The sequence below is a fragment of the Brassica napus genome, chromosome C3 (genome assembly GCF_020379485.1).
Source record: "Brassica napus cultivar Da-Ae chromosome C3, Da-Ae, whole genome shotgun sequence".
NCBI classification, from domain to species: domain Eukaryota; kingdom Viridiplantae; phylum Streptophyta; class Magnoliopsida; order Brassicales; family Brassicaceae; genus Brassica; species Brassica napus.
Window position 1 is genome coordinate 59196159 of NC_063446.1, and position 22978 is coordinate 59219136.

General features: G+C 34.3%; 3 protein-coding genes across 3 annotated transcripts; 2 read left to right on the forward strand and 1 right to left on the reverse strand.

Moving 5' to 3' along the window:
• Window positions 1-1717: 1717 nt before the first annotated feature.
• On the reverse strand, window positions 1718-2813 carry LOC106381979 (glycine-rich RNA-binding protein 10-like). Its single transcript, XM_013821926.3, has 2 exons — window positions 2552-2813; window positions 1718-2290 (listed from the first exon to the last, which is right to left on the reverse strand). The coding sequence occupies exons 1-2, from the start codon at window positions 2660-2662 to the stop codon at window positions 1901-1903; spliced, it is 501 nt and encodes a 166-aa protein (XP_013677380.1). The 5' UTR covers window positions 2663-2813; the 3' UTR covers window positions 1718-1900.
• Window positions 2814-4578: 1765 nt separating this feature from the next.
• LOC106381981 (basic-leucine zipper transcription factor A) lies at window positions 4579-5787 on the forward strand. Its single transcript, XM_022699985.2, has 4 exons — window positions 4579-4730; window positions 4859-5184; window positions 5266-5349; window positions 5438-5787. Exons 2-4 carry the CDS (start codon window positions 4890-4892, stop codon window positions 5521-5523), a joined length of 465 nt encoding a protein of 154 aa, XP_022555706.2. The 5' UTR covers window positions 4579-4730; window positions 4859-4889; the 3' UTR covers window positions 5524-5787.
• A 15467-nt stretch (window positions 5788-21254) lies between these two features.
• Window positions 21255-21802, forward strand: LOC106379761 (the record flags this gene model as incomplete). Its single annotated transcript, XM_013819641.3, has 1 exon — window positions 21255-21802. A coding segment is annotated over one exon (375 nt), but the record flags the coding sequence as incomplete, so codon positions are not given.
• Between the last annotated feature and the right edge of the window lie 1176 nt (window positions 21803-22978).

Sequence of the window (22978 nt, forward strand, 5' to 3'; positions counted from 1 at the left end):
TTCACGTCAAAATTGCAAAAATGTGTTTTTCCGCAAAAACTGAAAACATGTTTTCATGCCAAAATCACAAAAAAATGTTTTCACGCCAACACCCCCAAAATACATTTTTCCGTCAAAACACAAAAAAAACACGCTTTCCCGCCAAAGTCGCAAACCGTGTTTTCCCGCCAAAATTGCAAACAATGTGTTTTCCCGCCAAAACCAAAAAACATGTTTTCTCGCCAAAACCGAAAATTTGTATTTTCCCGCCAAAACCGAAAAATCTCGTTTTCCCGCGAAAACCGTAAAATGTGTTCCCACCAAAAACGCGTTTTCCCGCCAAAACAGCAAAAACGCGTTTTCCCGCCAAAACCGCAAAAACCCGTTTTCCCGCCACAACCGCAAAAACGCGTTTTCCCGCCAAAACCGTAAAAACGCGTTTTCCCGCCAAAACCGCGAAAACGCGTTTTCCCGCCAAAACCGCAAAAACACGTTTTCCCGCCAAAACCGCAAAAAAACGCGTTTCCCCCAAAACCGCAAAAACGCATTTTTCTGCCAAAACCGCAAAAACGCGTTTTTCTGCCAAAACCGCAAAAACGCGTTTTTCTGCCAAAACCGCAAAAATGTGTTTTCCTCCAAAAACGCAAAAAATGCATTTTCCCGCCAAAAACGTGTTTTCCCGACAAAAACGCAAAAATGCGTTTTCCCGCCAAAATCGTAAAAACGTGGTTCCCTCCAAAACCGCAAAAACGTGTTTTCTCGCAAAAAAACGTGTTTTCCCGCCAAAACTGCAAAAACTTGTTTTCTTGCCAAAACCAAAAAATTGTATTTTCCCGCCAAAACCGGAAAATATCGTTTTCCCGCCAGAACAGAAAAATCTTGTTTTCCGCCAAAACATAAAAAATGTGTTTTCTCGCTAAAACCGAAAAACTTGTTTTCCCGCCCAAACCGAAAAAAGAAAACTCGTTAATTTTGAAATAATTCTAATGTAAATATATTAAACTAAATAATTAAATGTAATATAGTTAAAATTAATATTAAACATATGATTAAATCAACACAAGGATATTTTGGTAATTTCTTTACTAAACTCATTTGAATGAGAATGAAAATAAAAAAACAAACATAAGATCCATTTAAATGATTCATCTAGATGAGCTATGTAGATGGACAAACAAACAATCACAAAAATTTGAATGAATCATTTGAATAGATCATACAAATGAATTATTTGGATGGAGATGGCAAATGGTGAAACAAACATGCCCTTATTCACCAAGGATCATCAGACATCATGTTGAGCGTGGTATTGAGAACCGAATATATATTCTCACTCATTGGTGATATTGGCCCATGGGTCTTCACTATAGTTATAGCTGCTAGTTCGATATGATATTAACTACTTTTGGAAAAGTTGAAAATATATTATTATTCCCTTCAAATAATTGAAGATGCCTATCACGACCAAAAAGAAAGTGATTGTGGAAAAAGGAAACGAGAATATTCGACGTATATATCTTTCTGTAAAGATCTGGACAAAATCTAAAACAACTCAAACTATGAATTTACGAGTTAAACGCAACACTGGGGGAACATTTAATCAAAAGATGAAAAAGTATCCGGGTGAACATATAAAGAGCGAGTGGTTGAACACAAATCCGGATTTAATTATAATTAAATCGATGTAGTCTATCGAGATAAGTGAGCTCATTGCGACTAATTGGTTTAATTTATACGATTGTGAAGAAAAACTAAGTTAATGATTTAAGTTAACATTTCGTTTTAGGCAAAGATGACTTTTAAACGATCTGTTACATAGAACCCCAAACCAGAAACATAAAAAAACCAGAGAAACATGGATACGAAACCAAATCTAAACCAAACACATAGCAGAAGAAGCAGACAACCACATCATCTTTGATTACCAGCCACCACCACCACCACCGCTGTTTCCTCCGTAACCACCGTCTCCTCCTCCGTAACCACCTCCATCACGTCTTCCACCACCACCGTATCCGCCGCCACCACCAGATCCGTAACCACCTCCATCACGTCTTCCATATCCACCACCGCCTCCTCCGTAACCACCGCCTCCACCATATCCTCCGCCGCCTCCACCTCTGTTGTAACCTCCACCACCACCACGGCCTCCTCCACCGCTTCCTCTAGACTGAGCCTCGTTGACGGTAATAGTACGCCCATCGAGCTCTTTACCGTTCATCTCTTCAATAGCATCCCTCATTGACTTGTCATCCTTGAAGGTCACGAATCCAAATCCCCTCGATCTCCCAGTCTCGCGATCGTTAATGATCTGTCAAAAATCAAAAACACAATAATCAGCAAAAACAATCGCAGAATTAAATCGATCGTTCTCCGAGCTCATAAGAAGCTTTTGAAGATTAAACGTACCGATGGGGAAAAAATCAAGTAACAGTAACAAAGAACATTAGTAACAGTAATCGAATCAAGTAACAGAGAAACACAGATCGGAATCAGATCCGTCGAGGATCAGAACCATCGGAATCATCGGGCCTCGATTGAATCCGGGAGTCCGATCTCTCGTGTAACGGACCTTGGAATCGATAACTTCGCCGAATTGGGAGAACGTCCTCTCTAGATCCGCATCCGCGGTGGCCCAGGCGAGGCCTCCCACGAAGCACCGGTACTCAGTTTCTCCAGACATTTTTTTTTTATTTTAATTAAAAGTTTCAAAGGGTGTGTGTGTGTGTGAGAGAGATTTGTGATTTAGGATGAGAAGACGCGGCTATAATTTATAGAAGAGCTGCTGACGTACTAATAAACTAGAGTTGAGATATTTTCTAGGGTTTTTGCCGAGAGATTGGTACTCTGATTGAGATGTGCGGTTTAATGGGTTAGTGGACAGGCCCACATCATGTGAGCATTGTGGGAAATAAAGATATTTTCGCCTCGTTCTGACCAAGAAATATCTTTATTCGCTAGATGACGACACTTCGTATGATAGTAGTGGGCCTAAACTATGGGCCTAAGGTTTTTAATTAGAATTTTTACATGTTTCGGCCCAGTGAATCGAACGTCAACTAAGATGGCCACTTTATGTTGTCAGAAAGAGGTTTGCCTTGTGCTAGTTTTTGTGGGTTTTACTCTTAGACGGCAAGGTTTAAGATGAAATGGGATTTGAACTATTAGTAGATACTTTAGCTGATATTCTGGACACTTGATCTTCTGCTGTTTAAGACTACTTGATGTTACCAGTAATGATAGGATTGGTTTGGGTCCGGTTAACTAAACCAAATCATTCAAAAATACACTTTTGAATTTGAATAACGCAGTATTTAAAAACAAATCACTAAATTATGGACAGAACACAACCTTTAAATTCACATCCCCATTTAGAACCAATCAAATTGACACATAAATTATTATTTAAAAAATATTAAATTAAATAAAAAATAGTTACATAAAATAAAAACGATAATTTTAACGACGCTAACGGTTCCGGCTAAACCCTAAATCTTAAATTCTAAACCCTATACCCTAAATTATAAATCCAAATCCAAACCCCTGAACTCAAACCCTATACCTTAGACCCTAATCCTAGACCCTATACCTTAAACCCTAATTCTAAACCCTAAACCCAAATTATATACCTTAAACCCAAAAATAGATTATAAACCTAAACCCTATACCCTAAACCCAAGTCTTAGACCGTAAACCCAAACCGTAAACCTTAAACCCAAATTATATTTTGCCCAAAAAAAAAAAAACCCAAATTATATACCCTAAACCCAAAATCTTAACCATAAGTCCAAACGGTAAATCCTAAACCCAAACCATAAATCTTAAACCCAAACCATAAATCCTAAACCCAAAACCTATACCCTAAACCCAAATCCTAGACCTAAAACTCAAACGGTAAACCTTAAACCCAAACCCCAAACTTAGATGCTATAGGGTTTGGGTTAAAGTTTACGGTTTGGATTTAGGGTCTAAGACTTGGGTTTAGGGTATAGGGTTTAGGTTTATAGTCTATTTTTGGATTTAAAGTATATAATTTGGGTTTAGGATCTAGGATTAGGGTTTAGGGTATAGGGTTTGGGTTTAGGGGTTTGGATTTGGGTTTAGAATTTAGGGTATAGGGTTTAGAATTTAAGATTTAAGGTTTCGCTGGAAACGTTAGCGTCGTTAAAATTAGCGTTTTTATTTTTTGTAGCTATTTCTTATTTAATTTAATATTTTTGAATTAATAATATATGTGTCACTTTGATTGGTTATAAAGGGTGGGGTGAATTTAAAAGTTCACCATAAGGGGTGAACCTAAGTTTTGTTCCTAAATTATTTACACTGCCCATTACAGAAACTGTATATTTAGAGTATGAATGGTGACTAAGAAACGACAATGAATAATACATTTCCTAATTATTGTAAAAAAAATTATCATTCATAATTTTTTTTTTCATTCTCAACTATTCTTTTTTTTTTTGTAGAGAAATAAATGACAAAATTATTCCTTGTCAAATTTGAGATAGAACAATGGTTTCTGCAATTTTATTTTTTTACATTTTTTTTTTATTCGTTTTTTTGGTTTCCGGAATGGTCACCGGTCGGAATAGGCCGAATAAGTATACGTATTGGGCCTTAATAATAGGCCGAATAATAAATGAGATAGTACTGTCGTGAATGAAAACGCATCTCGCTCCTTTTCGCTTAGAAGAAGAAGAAGCTCAGAGCTGCCTAATGGTAAAAAGCGGATTCTCAGTCTGATCTTTGAGGTAAACATTGTCTTCTTTGATTAATCGATGTTAAGATTCCTTCGTCCACCCACCGATTCTGATAGGGTTTCCCCGTCAGGGTGAATCGCTTAGAATTTAGCTTATTTTAGAATCTTATCTTTTTATAGAAGAAGAATTTCTGATCGGGAAGGAAACAAAATGGAGCCAGGCCAACGAACAAGCAGCACTCCACCAAAAGAACAAATGCCTCAGACCGCGGAGAAGAAAGGGAATCCATCTCAGTCTCCAGCCACCACCACCACCACCACCAATGTATATGTGCGGAGAAAAGTCGAGATCGACGCATCCAAAGACACTGTGACTAAGCAGCAGGCCAAGGCCAGCTCATCATCCACAGTACCACCACCTCCGGAATGGGAAGAGCGTTACCACCATCTTCAAATGCTCCTAAACAAGCTTAATGATTCTGATCAGACCGATCATCATCTACACAGTGAGAGTCCAACCACCTTTAATAATTTTAAAGCCTTTTAAAAAAAAAAAACTCTAATTCTGAATTGTATATGTGTTAAAGTGCTTTGGTCACTTTCCTCCGCGGAGCTTAGCAAGCATGCGGTTGACTTGGAGAAGAGGTCCATTCAGCTATCTCTCGAGGAAGGTACTGTTTAACCAGCAAACGTCAAGTCAATTCTTTTATTTGTAAGCTAGGAACCATCTGAATCGGATCATTTTTTTTGTATTAACAGCGAGGGAGATGCAGCGTGTAGCGGCTTTAAACGTGCTTGGAAGGTCTGTCAGTACTCTAAAGTCTACATCCAATGAAGACAGATAATGATGGGGGCTTTTGTAATAGCCTTCCAACGCCAAAGTCTTTCTTCTTAAGCCTCCTCCTGGTCCTGGGACAACTGTCACTTGGGGCTTAAACATCCCATTGTATTCGTGTGTCTACTACTTATAACATGTGTACTCATCCCAGCTCTCATATCTCATTCTACCAAGTCCATGTATTTTATCTCTGTAGATGAAGATAATTGAGTTTTTAAGTTGGAGATTAAATTTGCTGAATAACTATAAGGAAACAATAAGTTTAGCTCCTGTTGATGCTTTTGTGAGTACAGTTTAATCCGTTGAAAGAACATGTTATTTCGATTCTAGCCGTTGACTACACTGTTGCGCGTTGTGTATCGGATGATGGAGCAGCCATGCTTTACGTTTGAAACTCCTTACTACTGACCCAGCCGAGTTTTTCTAGGTTCTAAGTTTGATATTGAGCCACGAGCACCTGAGTGGTATTTTTTGCCAGAAGATGGATTACTTTAAGAGTAAAGTCCATCCTGCTTTTTTTGTCAGGGACCGTCGTGCTATGGAAGTTTTCATTAGCTTCTTTTTCCATGTTTACACTTTTTTTTTTTGTCTTAAAGCGTCTAGCTTATGGATGTTTCTGTTTGTTTATAGCAGAGAGATTATGAGGAGTTTAAGGTGAAGATATGTCAGAGACCATCCCGGCATGATTCAGGTAGTAATAAGTCTCCGCTTCGCTTTGGTTTGCGCACCACTACTTCTTGGCAGGTGTTCTTGGGACACTGTGGAGTTCGTGATACAGAATGGGAATGAGTTGCCTCGTCTAGTGTATGTTTCTCGTGAGAAAGCTTGAGCAATGAACTCTTTGTCAAGGATGGATCTGTCTTCTTTTGGTTGTTCAAAGTTTCGTTAACTAGCTAGAACTCATGTTTACCTTTTCTTGAAGATCCGTAACTCTGCTGTTCTGTCAAACGATCCTTACCTTCTGAACGTAGATTAATTGTCATCTCTACATCAACAACAGCAAAGCGATTAGAGAAGCTATATGTTTCATGATGGATCCACAAATCTTTTGCTTCATTCTGTTTATGTTTTTACTTCTCTCCCTCCTTTCTCATTTGCCTTTTGGTGTGAAAACAGATTAACATGAAAGGTCTTGATGGGATACAAGGACCAATATACGTTGGGACAGGTTGTGTCTTTAGTAGACAAGCACTTCGTGGTTTTGATGCACCAAAGAAGAAGAAACCACCAGGAAAAACCTGGGCCTAAATGGTGTTGTCTATGTTTTGGGTTGAGAAAGAAAGAACCTAAAGTGACATCAACGCAGATCCATGTTGTTGAGAACATCAGAGAAGGTGTCATCGTTGCAGGTCAACAAAAACAACATTTCATGTTTGGTTTCTATCTTGTTGAAAATATATATATATATATATCGACTAAAATAGCTGCTTTTGATTGATTAGTTTGGATAGTCTCCAGTTTTCGTTGCTTCTGCTGTTCTGCAAGATGGTGGAGTTCCTCGTAAACGCAAGCCCTGCGTGTTTGTTGAGAGAAGCCATTCAAGTTATTAGATAGGGCTGCGAAGATAAAACCGAATGGGGGAAAAGAGGTAACCTCATTACAAGGTTTTCAACATGTTAGAAAGCTACAAAACTCCTTGTGATCTCATTCTACTTACTACTTACATGCAGATTGGGTGGCTTTAGGTTACAGAAGATATCTTTACCATGGATGGAGATCTGTATACTGTATGCCAAAGCGTCCAGCTTTTAAAGGATCTGCTCCCATTAACTTATCGGATCGTCTTCATCAAGTTCTACTTCTACGTTGGGCTCTTGCCTCTGTGGAGATTTTCTTGAGCAGACATCTGTTTGCTCTGTTTCAAGGTTTGCTCAAGGTTCTAGCTAGCTGGAGTTAGCAATAACTTCACAGTCACGTCAGAAAGCAGCAAACGATGGAGCTTTCTCTGAGCTTCACATCTTCAAATGGACGACTCTGTTGATTACCCTTCTGATCAGAAACATCAACGGAGGTATTGTCGGATGCCATTAGCAATCTATTGGGGCCCTCAGTTTGGGAGATTCTTCTATGCTTTTTGTGTCATTGTTCATTTATACCCATTCCTCAAGGGGTTGCTTGGGAAGCAAGATAGAATGCCTACGATTATTGTGGTTCTATTCCTCTTGCCTCAATTTTGACGCTCTTGTGGGTTAGTAGAGTTAATCCGTATGTGGTCTGAGCTGTGGAAACTAAACTCAGTAATAAGAAAACAAAGACTTACCGGCTGTTCCTTTTATCTTGCTGCAATGAGTTTTTCGAAAGTATAAAAATCTTAACTATACTTCAGAGTAAGTATGTTTAGCTGATTGATAAATAATGGACAAAAAATCAAGAAAACAATTAAATAAATCTCATCAGACACCAACAAAAATCTCGGGGAAATCGTATTCATGACTTTTATTAAACTCCCACAACCATAAGGCTAAACAATGCCAACCGAACCAACAAATGATTGTGTTCATTTTCTTATTTCTTTTATTATTACTACTGCAAAATTATTTTTAAAGTTTCTTTTTTTTTTTTGTAAATGTTAAATTTTATACTAAATTTTCTTTGCCTCAGAAGATACACTGAAACTAGTAGCAAATGAAAAAAAAAACTAAAACAATACCGGGAGAGAAAGAAGAAGCAACTGTAACAATTACACAAACAATAACATAACTAAACAAAAGGTTTACTAACTCAGAAAGAACCGAAACTTGGCCGAGGAAGCATTGCCACACGAGTTGAAGCCTTTAATAAAATATGAGACCACATCTTGGTAGAAATTGGCTTGTCCGCAACGCTACTCCAAAAGATTTGACTCTAAATACGCGCAGCTTTGCTAATACTAGCCGCTGCAACCACTGGCCACGAGCCACGTTTCTTTAGCTAAAAGTCATGAATATGATTCTGTGTCATCTTTGTGCAATCAGTTTGTTTTTAAAGTTATTATTATTATTATAAAAGTAAATCAGCCGAGTATAAAGTTAAGATAAATAATCTGTTTTTGTTCCGAACTCATTCATTCAACTGTTCTTTCTTTCTCTCCATGTTTCTTTAGCTTTCTTGGACGATGAACATGGGAGCCAGCTGAGACTGCGAAGGAGACGGCGCCATGTGAACGTCTCACCGACAATGAAATGCTTCTCTGTCTCTCTAGGGTTCCACGCATTTCTTCATCAGACATGCAAGTGCTTCAACACCGCCTTCTCGCCTACATCGTAGACATCTTATTTTGTGGGGATCAGCTCATGTGTTGTCTCCTTAGGCGGATCCCTAGATAAGAGTCTTATAGTAAGGCAATGTTCAGTAGGCTGAAACCGTGCACAATATTGGAGAGGACTTCTTGTATCCGGCTCTTGCTTTTCTTGGAGGCTCTCTTTACGCCGCCGGGTTGTGCAATCAGTCTCGAACTTACCATGGCGTAAAAATAGATGTTGAGAGTTATAGCCTTATAGGTGATGAATAAAACTCTCCCTTGGACAACACTTGACTTTCGAGTCGTGTGTCATAGACAATCAAATTCTCAGCATCTCTTCTGTGGACAGACAGATACGTGTGCACGATGGCAGATCCAATGCTTGGAGTGTTGAATTAAAAGAACTTATCTGAAGCTTACAAATCAGAATGGGAACCTATTACTCATCTAGGTATATATATCCACAGTTGTTATAAACCAAGGTCTAGTGGAAGCCCATATTCGAAGGCCCATATTCTTATGTATTTGTATTTCCTAGCCCATATTGTATTAGAGTTTTATACTTATATAATTCCCTATATAAAGGACTCTTTATTGTCTAATAAAGAAACATATTTTTCTCTTATTTTCATAACACGTTATCAGCATGATAGCCTCTAGCCCTAAGCCCCCACGAAATATTCTTCAACTCAACCGAAAATCATCAAACCCTAAACGCAAAGGAATCTGCCTCGGAACTTCAAAGAGGCTGTTATCTCAAACCGTGAGGACCCAGAAAACGATCAAGATATCAAATCGAAGCCCTCGCCGAGACAAATCCGTCAGTACAAACCGCTTGTCGATCTGACCACCGACACGCCCTCACGCACAGATACAGTGCGCGCCAATTTGATTTGGAAACCAAATCCGATTCCAACAAGGATTTTCTAGCCGAACTCAACTCCTGTGCAAGATAAGTTTATCATACCTTAGTTGATTCATGTTATCTTGTTGGCGTTCATGTTATCTAATGCTCCCCGTGTTGTTTCATGAGCCGAGGGAATTAAAATCTAATATCAACAAGGAGTTCAAGCCGAGAGGAGTTGCTGCCCGTGCGATCAAACTCTCTTTTCCATTCAGATCAAAAGGAGTTCATAAGTAAACTATCACAAACTTTAAAACTACTTAGAGGTCGAGTTTAATGTAATTAAACTCGAACCATACAAGAGAGAACCGATCGCATATACCTTAATATGTGATCATAGAAATCAAAACCTAACCAACTATGAATACATAATTCGATTTATATCCTTATAAATCATATAGTATATGTTTAAAACTTAGTAAAACATGGTCATAAGTTTTATACCTAAGAACTAATCTAAACCTAAAATCGCATGACATGAAAATCGAATGTCATGCTTAAAACCGAAAATTGTATAAACCTATACTATCTAATACGATTCTAATAATTCTAAAACTTGAATCATCTACCTAAATCTATAGTTTCAGATCTGATTATTGACATAATCAGATCGCATACTTGGTATGCTTGAAAAACCGATTCCTAAACATCTAAAACCTAATTTGCTTAAACCTAAAAATCGCATAGCTTTAAAATTAAAACCCTCTTGTTGAAAGCTTTCTAAAACTTGTTTTCACATGTTGTTTAAAGCTTTAAATTCTGATTGTTTGTTTAAGAAAATCTGATTGGATATTTTTAAAATTAGAAATTGCATGCTAGGCATAAAATTGCAAATCGCATGCTTAATTGAAATTTGATTTGTTTGACCACCTAATCACATGCTAGGATTATTAAAACTTGATTGTATGATCTGTTTGTTAATAGAAATTGCATGTTTTAGGTTTGCAAATCATATACTAAACATTAAAATCAAAATCGCATGCTAGACATAGAAAATTAAATCGCATGTTTAGCTTTAAAATCTGATTTTGTTAATCACATGATAGGATTGATAAAACCTAATTGTTTGATCTGATCTCTAATATAAATTACATGTTTTAATGTTAGAAATCGAAACATAAACATTAAAACTGAAATTGCATGCTAAAACCTAGAACCCTTCAAAAAAATAGGAAGGTTGTTACAAGGTTGTTACAAAGTTATTAGGGTTTTTGTCTTGGCCGATTTTATGCTTGTATAACTTGATATTTTTCATGCATAAATACATGTTTGAGGTTGCATAATTAGACTAAGAATAAGTACATGTTCTTGTGTCTAAATCCTATTAGAATTAGGATTTGAAATTTAACCTAAAATCTGATCGCATGTTTATTGGAATTTCTTGAAAATTTAAAACTTAGTAGGGGTTATTGGTTGTTGAATTTTAATGGATTTGAAAATCTGAACTAAATTTAGTGTTATTGGTTCTATGATTTTAAAATTTGTATTAAAATCATGTGTTATTGGTTTAATGATTCATAAATTCGATATCAAATCAAGTGGTATTCAATCGTATGGATTTACTAATATATTTGATTTTATAATGGATTTGAATGGATTTGTTTGGATTTTTTAGTTAAAAATACAAAGACTCAAATCTGAGGGAAAACCTCCGGATTTGCATATTTTACTTGGATTTATAAATACTATATGGATTTCTAGCCGAACTCAACTCATGTGCAAGATAAGTTTATCATACCTTAGTTGATTCATGTTATCTTGTTGGCGTTCATGTTATATAATGCTCCTCGTGTTGTTTCATGAGCCGAGGGAATTAAAATCAAATATCAACAAGGAGTTCAAGCCGAGAGGAGTTGCTGTCCGTGCGATCAAACTCTCTTTTCCATTCAGATCAAAGGAGTTCATAGGCATTCCCGATCCGTCTCAGCTCAGTCTACAGACGATCTCAGTCCGATCCTAGCTCAGACGAACTCAGCCTCAGCTCGCATCCCGGATAGCTCGCGTTCCCGACAGCAAGCATCCCGTTCGCGACAAATCCAGCTCACGGACAGCTTGCGACCTCAGCCTCAATCCGTTCGCGATCCGATAGCAGTCAGCTCACGTCCCGTTCGTGTTCCAGTTTGCGGTTCATCCCTTTGGTGGTCCGTTCAACAAACGTCTAAGGCTAAAGGTAACTCGAAACCTAAGAACCCATAATTGAATATGGATTGTTTGATAAAGAATTAAAACCATAAAACCCTAATCTTTTATGAATCAAAAACCATAGGGTAATAGATCAAAACCCCAAAGAGTAAATCGAAGCTCAAAAGTTCGATACCTCAAACCCTAATCGAAATTGATCACTTGATCAATTAAAATCGAAATCTTTAATGGTTTTGAATCTCAAATCGAATCTCATTGATCTAAGATCAAACTCGAAAACCTAAAACCCTAATTTTGTAATCGAAATTTGAATTTGATCACATAGAGCTGTTGCTAGTATTGATTCATAACTAAAATTGATTAATTGATTGAATGATTCAAGATTGAAACCCTAATTGAAACCGCCTGTTAGGATAAGTGTTTCCATTTAACCTAGTCTTGATTGTTTGATATACTTGAATCTGAAACTGTATAATCCGGTTGAAACTGAAACTACATGCTAGGTTAATTGTTCTAGACTTGATCACACCTTGTGGTCGTGCGGCTTGTTGCATAATTCATTCATAACCTAATTTGATCATATTGATTGATTGCAATTACACTTAGAATCTTATGCTAGGATGGTAATGAATTGATTCCATCAAGTAGCTGTGTGGCTTGATCTTTGACTTGGTCGAGAGATTTGTTTGTGCATTACTGTATTGATTGCATCATGCATATTTCGTATGAACTGATAGAAACCACCTAATCACATGCTAGGATTATTAAAACTTGATTGTATGATCTGTTTGTTAATAGAAATTGCATGTTTTAGGTTTGCAAATCATATGCTAAACATTAAAATCAAAATCGCATGCTAGACATAGAAAATTAAATCGCATGTTTAGCTTTAAAATCTGATTTTGTTAATCACATGATAGGATTGATAAAACCTAATTGTTCGATCTGATCTCTAATAGAAATTACATGTTTTAATGTTAGAAATCAAAACATAAACATTAAAACTGAAATTGCATGCTAAAACCTAGAACCCTTAAAAAAAATAGGAAGGTTGTTACAAAGTTATTAGGGTTTTGTCTTGGCCGATTTTATGTTTGTATAACTTGATATTTTTCATGCATAAATACATGTTTGAGGTTGCATAATTAGACTAAGAATAATTACATGTTCTTGTGTCTAAATCCTATTAGAATTAGAATTAGAAATTTAACCTAAAATCTGATCGCATGGAATTTTAAAACTTAATAAATTTAAATTAGAATTCCATAATTTGATCATATGAAACCTAGGGATAAAATTTCATGATTAGATTGAAATTATTCATATGCTAATTGATTAAAAATCGATTAGACCTAGGAAATTGAAATCGCATGATTAAATCCTATTAGAAATAGAAATTGCCTAAATCACATGCTATTGATTGAAATCTGATTTGGTTGCTTGATCACATGATATTGTTTAAAATCTGAATCATATGTCTTAACCAAATCTGATTCGCATGCGTCAAACCCAAAATCTGATTTGTTTGATCGCCTAGCTCGCATGCTAAGAAATTAAAATCTGGATTGATTGTTAAAGATAAAATTCGATTGCATGCAGCATGGAACCTAGATTTAATTTCTCAGTCACATGCTCACATGATCCAAATCTGATTTGCTAGGTTATTACTTGATTGAAAATGATGCCTTGCTTGTTTAAAACATAGAGATTGCATGAAATCCTATCCGCATGATTAAAAGCTTGGCCGTAGGATCAAAACTTCATCATATGCTAAACTTGATTTGATTACATTTTCTGACCTATATGTGTTTTTTTAAACCTTGAATCATATGCTGAAAAATCTAGCAAATCCGAAACACATAACCAAATTCTAAAACTGTTTGGATTTGACTTGGCCAAGACTATACATGTTCATATGAACATTTGTAGGATCGTTTCTCAAAGCCTTGGCCAAATGAAATCTTAGCCAAATTTTAAGACATGATCACTTGTTTAAAACTTAAAATCTGATCATAAAATTACTCCTTGGCCGAAATCTGTTAGAATCCTATAACCATTCGGATTTGGCATGGCCGAAGCTTATGTTTGGCCTAATGAACAATCGCATGATCTTTAAAGCCTTGGCCAAATGTAGAAGCTTGGCCTAGCTTAAATCTTGATCAAATGCAAAGTCTAAATTCTCTTGGCCAACCTTTAAAAGACCTTGACCGAAGGCAAAAGCTTGGCCAGATTGAAATTTCTATTGGCCAAATATGAAATCTACTCAAACTAATAGAATCTCTTGGCCAAAGCATTTTGATAAAATCATCTTGGCCGAATCTCCTTGGCCAAAGTCTTTTGAATAATCTATCTTGGCCGAATTTAAATCTCTATTAATCTAATCAGACTTAATTTATTTATGGCTATTTGTTGCACACTTTGAATTATTTAATGCATGATGTTTTCAAAATTATTGTCTAAGTGAACAAAATTTGATATTAAATTACCTAAGTTTGGGATTCAATACGAGATAAATGAACATTAAGTGTGATTATCTCGAGGAGGAGAATCAGAGAATCCCAAAATCCCAAAATAAGTTAAGCATCCACGACAACAATAGCCCAAATAGAACTCGGCCAAAATCAAATCTGAAAACGAAATTGCACAACAGAAATATTATATGGAGATTAATGATTGGCAAACCGGTCATGTCATTCCGGTTAAGTATGCGACATTCTATTGAATGGTTTAAGATATGCTGTCCCTTTGAATAAGGGAATTGATAATATGAGTATTCACCATGATATTTTGAAAATAAGCAAGGAATTTCGTGGGCTTGATCACCAACGGATGGACTGATTATCCATCATATATGACGACATATGGTTGTACATATCCTTGTCAAAATCTACAATAAGTTTGCAAGAGTAATTGGTGATACCAGTGGATTTATGAATCCTTATAAGTTGCAGCAAAATTTGTTCGCATAATACCAAAGAACAAATAGAGACTCTCCCATAAATTTGATAAAGGGTCAAGAATTAATGTTCCCATATAGAGAACTTAAATAAGTTGCTCCACCACAAAGTTATAAGATGAGATGTGAAATTGAATTAAGTGTATACGTTGGATATAAATCTCCATAAGAATACATAAGGCCACGAGAGATATGATTAAGGCTAAGCCATGGATTAGATAAATCCGTATATCCAACATCAGAGAGAGAAATAATAAGCTGGTAAACGATTTCGAGAATGAATAATGATCCTCAAATATGAATATAGAATAAGAGTCCAAAGAATGAATCATTCTCAGAACTTAAACAAGTCAATTGCCAGACATGTTTGATGACCCAAAATGAAATATACCAGCGGGTTATGCTCTAATAAAATTGATATTGGACTTAGTTAAGATAAGACGGTACCATACATGTATTACTCGAAAATGAGAAGAGCATACAATTGAAATGGCAGATCCGAAATTAAGGTTTTCCAAAGGAAACCTTAGACATGACCATGAATAAAGATCAGGTACCTGAAAATAATAAGATCTAAATGCATTATGTCATGTCTGGATTATAAATGGAACCGGTAAAATAATATCGACGTCGATGATGATATAATATTTGAATACAAAAGCGCTTGACAAAAGCGGGGATCATGAAACCAACGTCTATCATAGAGTGCACTCAGAGAAATTGATTAAGCAAATTGATAATGCTATAAGACGTGGTATATGAAATCTCTTAAGAGAAGAGATGTAGTCAAACCAGTTGGACATAAGTAAGTCTTTGGTGAGAAAACATAATAAGAATGGCGAAATTGCATAAGGTTCTCACAAAGACATGGAATCAATTATAAAGGAGACATACTCCTATGTGGTGGATGCAACGACATTCTGATTCCTTATAAGTCTGGCAAATAAAATACATATCTATATGGTCCACTGGATAACGAAATTTATGTGAAAGTTCTAGAGGGTATCGAACTACCGAACACATCAAGTTCTTGATAACAATATTGAATATCTTTATGTGAACGACTTGAATATCCTAGGAACCTCTGGAGAAATTTCTCAAATATAGAATACATCAAGAAAGAATTTGAATTAAACATGAAGGGTTTTGGGAAAACAAGATTATATATTGGATTATACATTGAGCACCTTGAAAAGAAAATCCTTATGCACCAAATGACATACATAGATAATGTGCTCAAGAAGTTTGATATGGACTAAGCTTACGAATTGACAAGTCCCATAATTATAAGTAACCTCAGTTTAGAAAAGATAATTTCGGCCCTAATGAAGAAAATGAGGAGATCTTTGGTCCTGAAATGCCATGTCTAAGTGCCATAAAGTTTTGACGAATTTGGCGAACCATACAAGGCTAAATAAATAATTTGTCGTAATCTATTAGCTAGATATAGCTCATGATCGATCCAAAGGCACTAAAACGGGATTATACATATTTTTGTTACCTACAAGGAACTAAAGACTTGAGTCCATTTGATACTAACCTACCCGAAGAAAGGTAAATTATTTTGGTGATACAGGTTGTTTGTCCGTCCAAGTTCACTCAAGTGAGGATTTGGTGAATCTAATTAATAAGGCGTTACTGACATCCAGAGATGTACTCAACAGGGGGAGTAATACGCGTTGTACTCTTTTTCTTTCACCATGGTTTTATCCCATTGGGTTTTCCTGGTAAGGTTTTAATGAGGTAACATCCAAAGCGTATTACAAACCACTTCGGAGATGGTCTTCCAAGGGAGAGTGTTATAAACCAAGGTCTGGTGGAAACCCATATTCGAAGGCTCATATTCTTATGTATTTGTATTTCCTAGCTCATATTGTATTAGGGTTTCATACTTATGTAATTCTCTATATAAAGGGTTCCTTATTGTCTAATAAAGATACAAACTTTCCCCTTATTTTCATAACAACAGTCAATATAAACAAAAAATATTATAATAAGATTCTTACAGAGTCATGATATGAAATATAAGTTGTGACATCTCTCTGTTTCCTTGCCTGCAACTCCATTCCTCAAGGGGTTGCTTGGGAAGCAAGATATAATGCCTACGATTATTGTTTTTTGGTCTATTCCTCTTGTTTCGATCTTAACGCTCTCGTGGGTTAGAGTTAATCCTTTTTTTGGCTAAAGGTGGACCAGAGATATGCCTTTTTGGTACAAATCTATCAAAAAAGTTTTTTTTTTTGCAAAACAATGAAGACTAAATTAAAAAAAAAAAAAAGCTTATGACAAAAAAAAGACTTGGACACGTTTGGGTGTTTGGAAGAATTTTATGTTCTCCCTTTTGTTGGAGACGTTGGTGTTTTCATATTATTATAGTGTTTAGAACTCTATCATAAACACTGCTTTATTATTGTCCATCTTGGTTTTGCTTCTCTACAGACCTTCTACAGATTTATGCCTTAACAACAAACAAATTTCATCGTACTTCGATAGTAAGTAATACTAGAAGGAAAACACTATAAAAATGGTTGTACAGAGAGAACCAGGAGAAGAGATGGGGAGTGGCCGAGTGGGGGCCAAAATATTTCTTGAGCTATATGGTCTCCGGCAAAGCGTGAACCATCGTAGTGTTTTAGGATCGTTATGGAGTTGTAAGGACACTTAGAGACAACTTTCGGTGCAGCCTAATAGGGTTCGGGTCTGGTAAAGCTCCACCAAAGTAAGGACTAAGGAGAGAGCGGAACCTCTTGGAAACTAAGGAAACAGTTGGGTAGTCCAATCTTGAGATGCGGTTAAGCAATTTAGTATCAAATCATCAGGAAGCATCAGAATTGTCACCTGTCTCCTGATAAAAGTTAGCCGTCTTTTTTTAAAAGGTGGCTCGTCTTCATTCATGGATGTGGAAGTAGGGATCGCCATATGCATATTATTTCTAGGTGGTTAAGGTAGCTTTTCACGTAAGAAATTATTCCTATCGGTTTGTTTGTGTCTCCACCAATGTCACGTGAAGTCTTTATATACTGAATTATCAATTCATATTCTCACGAGTTTTAAGTAATTATTGTCATATATGTGGTCCTAATGCAGTCAGGAATCCGTAAACTCTCTAAAACCTATTTACATTAGGAATTTGGATAATATCTTTTGATATAATTTTGTTTTTAAAATAAGGATGTATATTTCCTTTGCTCTTATAACAAAATATTATAAATTTTTTATTCGTCTTTAAGCTAAACTGCTCGATTGGTGCAGAGAAACGAGCAGTTTTGGGTAATAGGAGGAGACTCTTCGCATCTATTTGCTCTGTTTCAAGGTTTGCCCAAGGTTCTAGCTGGAGTCAACACTAACTTCACAGACACGTCAAAGCAGCAGACGATGGACCTTTCTCTGAGCTTAACATCTTCAAATGGACGACTCTGTTGATTCCTCCGACGATACTTCTGATCATAAACATCGTCGGAGTTATTGTCGGTATTTCGGATGCCATTAGCAATGGTTATGACTCTTGGGGGACCTCTGTTTGGGAGACTCTTTTTTGCTCTTTGGTCATTGTTCATTTATACCCATTCCTCAAGGGGTTGCTTGGGAAGAAAGATAGGATGCCTAGTATTATTGTGGTTTGGTCTATTCTTCTTGATTCGATCTTGACGCTCTTATTGGTTAGAGTTGATCCGTTTGTGGCTAAAGGTGGACCAGTGTTGGAGATATGTGGTCTGAACTGTGGAAACTAAAGCTCTGTAGTAAAACAAAGCCTTGCATGCTATTTCATGGTGAAGATTTGATTATAAGCAGAAGAGTAAAGGAGTTTGTGTTGGAGATTTGGAAGCAAATGTGTTGATGACGATGACGTGAACTCTGTTGGTGGTTGTTGGGTGGTATTGTGTTGTAACAAAGATGTGCAGTTTTTTTTAACTATTAAGATGTGCAGTTTTTCTTACAGGTTTAAATTATTTTCTTGTTTTCCCATCTAAATTAATTATTTTATTTATAATGTTATGCTAGGTGCTTTGCCCGCACTTGCGGACATAATTTTCTTACAAATACTTATTAGTTTATAATTTATTAATTCAAAAACTAGTATGATAATATATAAAATTTTATCAGTATATATATTTATTATTGTAAATTTTTAAAACACTCACATATTCAAAATAGTTTATAAAATATCATGATTCAAATGTTTTTACTCAATTAATTTTAATTATAATTAGTTTACATCTTAATTTTAAAAATATTATTTCTAGATAACAACACAATATATATAATAATTATCTTTTTTAAAAATATTTTATTTTGAAAATTTTATTATATTAATTTATAATAAATTACTTAATATAAATTATAAATCTAATATTATTAATATAAAATTCGTTTTTAATTAATTATATAATGAAGTATTTACAAAAAAATGTTTTTTATTAATCTATAACTACACATGAAGGAAACAAATGATGTTTGTGAGAACATATTGAAAATAGAAACTGTAACAACATGTTTATCTTGATAATATAAGTTCATAAAATAAACCATTAAAATACGTATAACATTATTGCATCAACGGAGCATTGAGATATACACTAATTAAATATTTTTTATAATATGTTTCTGTTTTTTGGTTAATTTTTATTTTAGTTGTAAATATTTAACACTTACTAACACTTAATTTAAAATAATAATATTATATAAATTAATGAATTAATGACTCAGCTAAAAAGTACTAAAACATGATAAATAAGCAAAAATTCCCTAAAATCATGGAGAAGATAACAACTAAAGAAATACTTATTAGTTTGTAATTTATTAATTCAAAAACCAGTATGATAATATATAAAATTTCATCAATATATATATTTATTACTTTAAATTTTAAAAACACTCACATATTCAAAATATTTTATAAAATATCATGATTCAAATGTTTTTGCTCAATTAATTTTAATAATAAAATTTTTACATTTTAATTTTGAAAATATTATTTCCAGATAACAACACAATATATAATAATAATCTTATTTTTTTAAAAAATGTTTTATTTTGAAAAATTTATTATATTAATTTTATAATAAATTATATAATATATTATAAATCTAATATTATTAATATAAAATTCGTTTTTAGTTAATTATATAATGAATTATTTACAAAAAAAATTGTTTTTCATTAATCTATAACTACACATCTTTGTTTTTTTGAACTTAATAAAGAAGGAAAAAAATGATGTTTGTGAGAACATATTGAAAATAGAAACTGTAATAACATGTTTATCATGACAATATAAGTTCATAAAATAAACCATTAAAATACGTATAACATTATTACATCAATGGAGCATTGAGATATACACTAATTATATTTTTATTATATGTTTCTGTTTTTGGTTAATTTTTATTTTTATTGTAAATATTTTAACATTTACTAATACTTAATTTAAAAAATAATAATATTATATAAATTAATGAATTAATGACTCAGCTAAAAATTACTAAAACATGATAAATAAGCAAAATTCTCTAAAATCATGGAAAAGATGACAGCTAAGCAAAATCACTTCATAAATAATAGTATAGATTGATAGTTTCTGTTTGGAGAGATTATATATAATAATCATAGATAGAGTTGTTTGCTTTTATTTTCTACTTTGTTAATAATGGATGTTACCGTTTTCCAGCTTTTATATATCCACTCGTTTTCTAAGATTATCTTCAATAATATTTTCTATACTTTTTCTAAAAGAAAATAATTTTATTATAGAATTACTCTATTTTATGGAGAGAAATAAAAAGAATAGGTTTGGGTTCTATCCACCTTTTTGGGCAGATTACCAAATAATTAAAATATAAAACATTGATATTGATAGATTATCCCATTTCAAAATGCTTGCTCAAATACATCTACAGCCAAAGTTCAAAAGAAAAGCCGAATCAGGCGCCTGTGAAACCACCGCATGTCACGCAAAGGATGAGACGACGATCGAGATTAGAACACGTCAGATGAAACATAAGGGCCCCCAAATACGTGTATATGCCGTATTGAAAACGCAATGGCTATACATGGACTCCATCAAATCGTATAATTGAAAGTCAAACGCATATCTCTAAAAAAGAAGGACAAATGAAATTTAGTAAACGACCTCATCAAAGATAGACACAAAGGAAGCCGTTGGATCAAGTAATTTAACCAAATCTTAAAGTCGGGTTACTAATCTTGACGGTTCAGGATGTAGTGATTAATTAATTTTTTTGGTCAAAAAGTTATTAAATTTTTTAAATATATTAATTCGGGTGCAAGAACAGCCAGGCGGTTGTTATCTGTTTTCAGTGGTTTCCTTTTTTATTTTCCTGGTTTAATAGTTTTCCTTTTTTTCTCTCGATTAATTTTTTTTCTTTTCTTATATAAAAGACGAGAAAAACAACAACGATACGCGTAAAAGTGATTAGAGTAGCAAAAGAAAAAGGAGTCGTCGAGAGATAAATATTCGATCGAGAATCAAGAGTGTCTTGTTGATTTGATTTATAAACGATCAATCAAATGGAGGTGATTGGTTTTACGGCAGAAACAGAAGTTGCGTTTTCAGAGACGGAGATGGAAGCGGCGGAGCAGATAGTGCAGTTGAGCGAAGATGATACGTTGAGTTGTTGCAGCGGTACAAGCTGGAGTATCAGCGAAGGCGGAAGCAATGCGAAGAGACATGAAAATGTTGTTAATTCGGAGAGTTATGATATGGTCGGAAATAAGCAAAACAACGGCATACGGATGATGCATAAGAATGATACGGACGGACAAAGTTTTGTGACGGCAATCAAAGAAACCAACATCATCATAGGGAGAAATAAGAAAAAGAAGTTTCGGTCTCTCGCGAGTATTTACAGAGCGACGAATGAGATGAGGTAGCTAGCTAGTAGCTAGTGACGTTGGGGTTGATGGCTATTTTACGTTTTAGTGACGTTGCACAAATCCCTTGCACAAATCCCCTAGACTATATTTGCGAATTGATTTTGTCACGTGTTCTTTCTACAATCAATTTCACAAAACAAATATGATATGGCTAATGAAATTGATGACAAGTCTTATAGTTCTTAATATGGCATGGACAAATGCATTTAATGTTAATTTATATTTTTGGTAAACTTTTTAAAATATGGTAATAATTCATATATTACATTTAATGTCAACTTATATTTTTGAATTTTTTTTTATAATATGGGAATAACTCATAAATCATCATTAAAATAAATATATTCAAATATGGCATTATAAATTTCGAAATATAATATAATTATATATTTTTAAATTATACAATTTTATTACTAAAATTTTTAAAAATGTATACAATTTTTTTTAGAAAATTATAAAAATTTAATCGTAAAATCATTACTTTCTTATATTTCAACAAATTTTATAAATATTGTTTAATTTTAATTTTTGATAATTATGCAACTTTTACAAATTTATTTAATATATTTAATTAAAATAAATAGATAGAAAAATCTATCTAAGATTATAATTTCAAATATATACATGCATATTCTTAAATATAATTTTTATGCTTAATTAAATCAAATTTATATTAAAATATTGATACAAAAAAGAAAATTTACAATATTAATAAAATTTTATTTTAAAATATAATTTATATTTATCTGTTAAAAAATATTTTAAATTTTTTTACTGCACATGGTGGAAGAAGACACCTAATCGTGTTTTATGTCATAGTTTCTGCTATTTGTATGTGATATGATCCCATTAGCGTTTATTAATCAGAAGGTATGCTGGAAGCAAAAATGTTGCTTACTTTTTTCTTCTAAAAACAACTGTCGCTTTAAATAAACGTTATTATGTAATATAAATCATATTGTCTTAACCGGTCCAATGCTAGAGAGAGAGAGTCGACCGTGAGGAAAAAGAGAGAATCGGCATCTTGTCTTTTCCTTATTAGATTATGATTTGTATTCTTTCCATATTTGTATTTCATTTTCTAGTCTTTCCATTATTCTATGACGGTGTAACTCCCTATATATAAAGGGCTCCTTATGTTTATAAATAATACAAGAAACATACAGATTATATTCTATAGTTTCACAACACGTTATCAGCACGATTACGCTCTAAAACCTAAGCTAAAGTCCGAACCCTAAAACCCTAATCTCATCCCGGCGATAAACCCTAAACCCGACGACGAACCCTAATCTGATCGAGAACCTAAAACCCCATACTCAAAGCGTTCCCGATCTCAGCACGCG

Coding starts and splice junctions, on each gene's coding strand:
- LOC106381981 (XM_022699985.2), top strand. CDS start 4,890: ATGGAGCCAGGCCAACGAACAAGCAGCACTCCACCAAAAGAACAAATG. Junction 5,185..5,265: donor GACCGATCATCATCTACACA/GTGAGAGTCCAA, acceptor TATGTGTTAAAG/TGCTTTGGTCACTTTCCTCC. Junction 5,350..5,437: donor TCAGCTATCTCTCGAGGAAG/GTACTGTTTAAC, acceptor TTGTATTAACAG/CGAGGGAGATGCAGCGTGTA.
- LOC106381979 (XM_013821926.3), bottom strand. CDS start 2,662: ATGTCTGGAGAAACTGAGTACCGGTGCTTCGTGGGAGGCCTCGCCTGG. Junction 2,291..2,551: donor GCGAAGTTATCGATTCCAAG/GTCCGTTACACG, acceptor GATTTTTGACAG/ATCATTAACGATCGCGAGAC.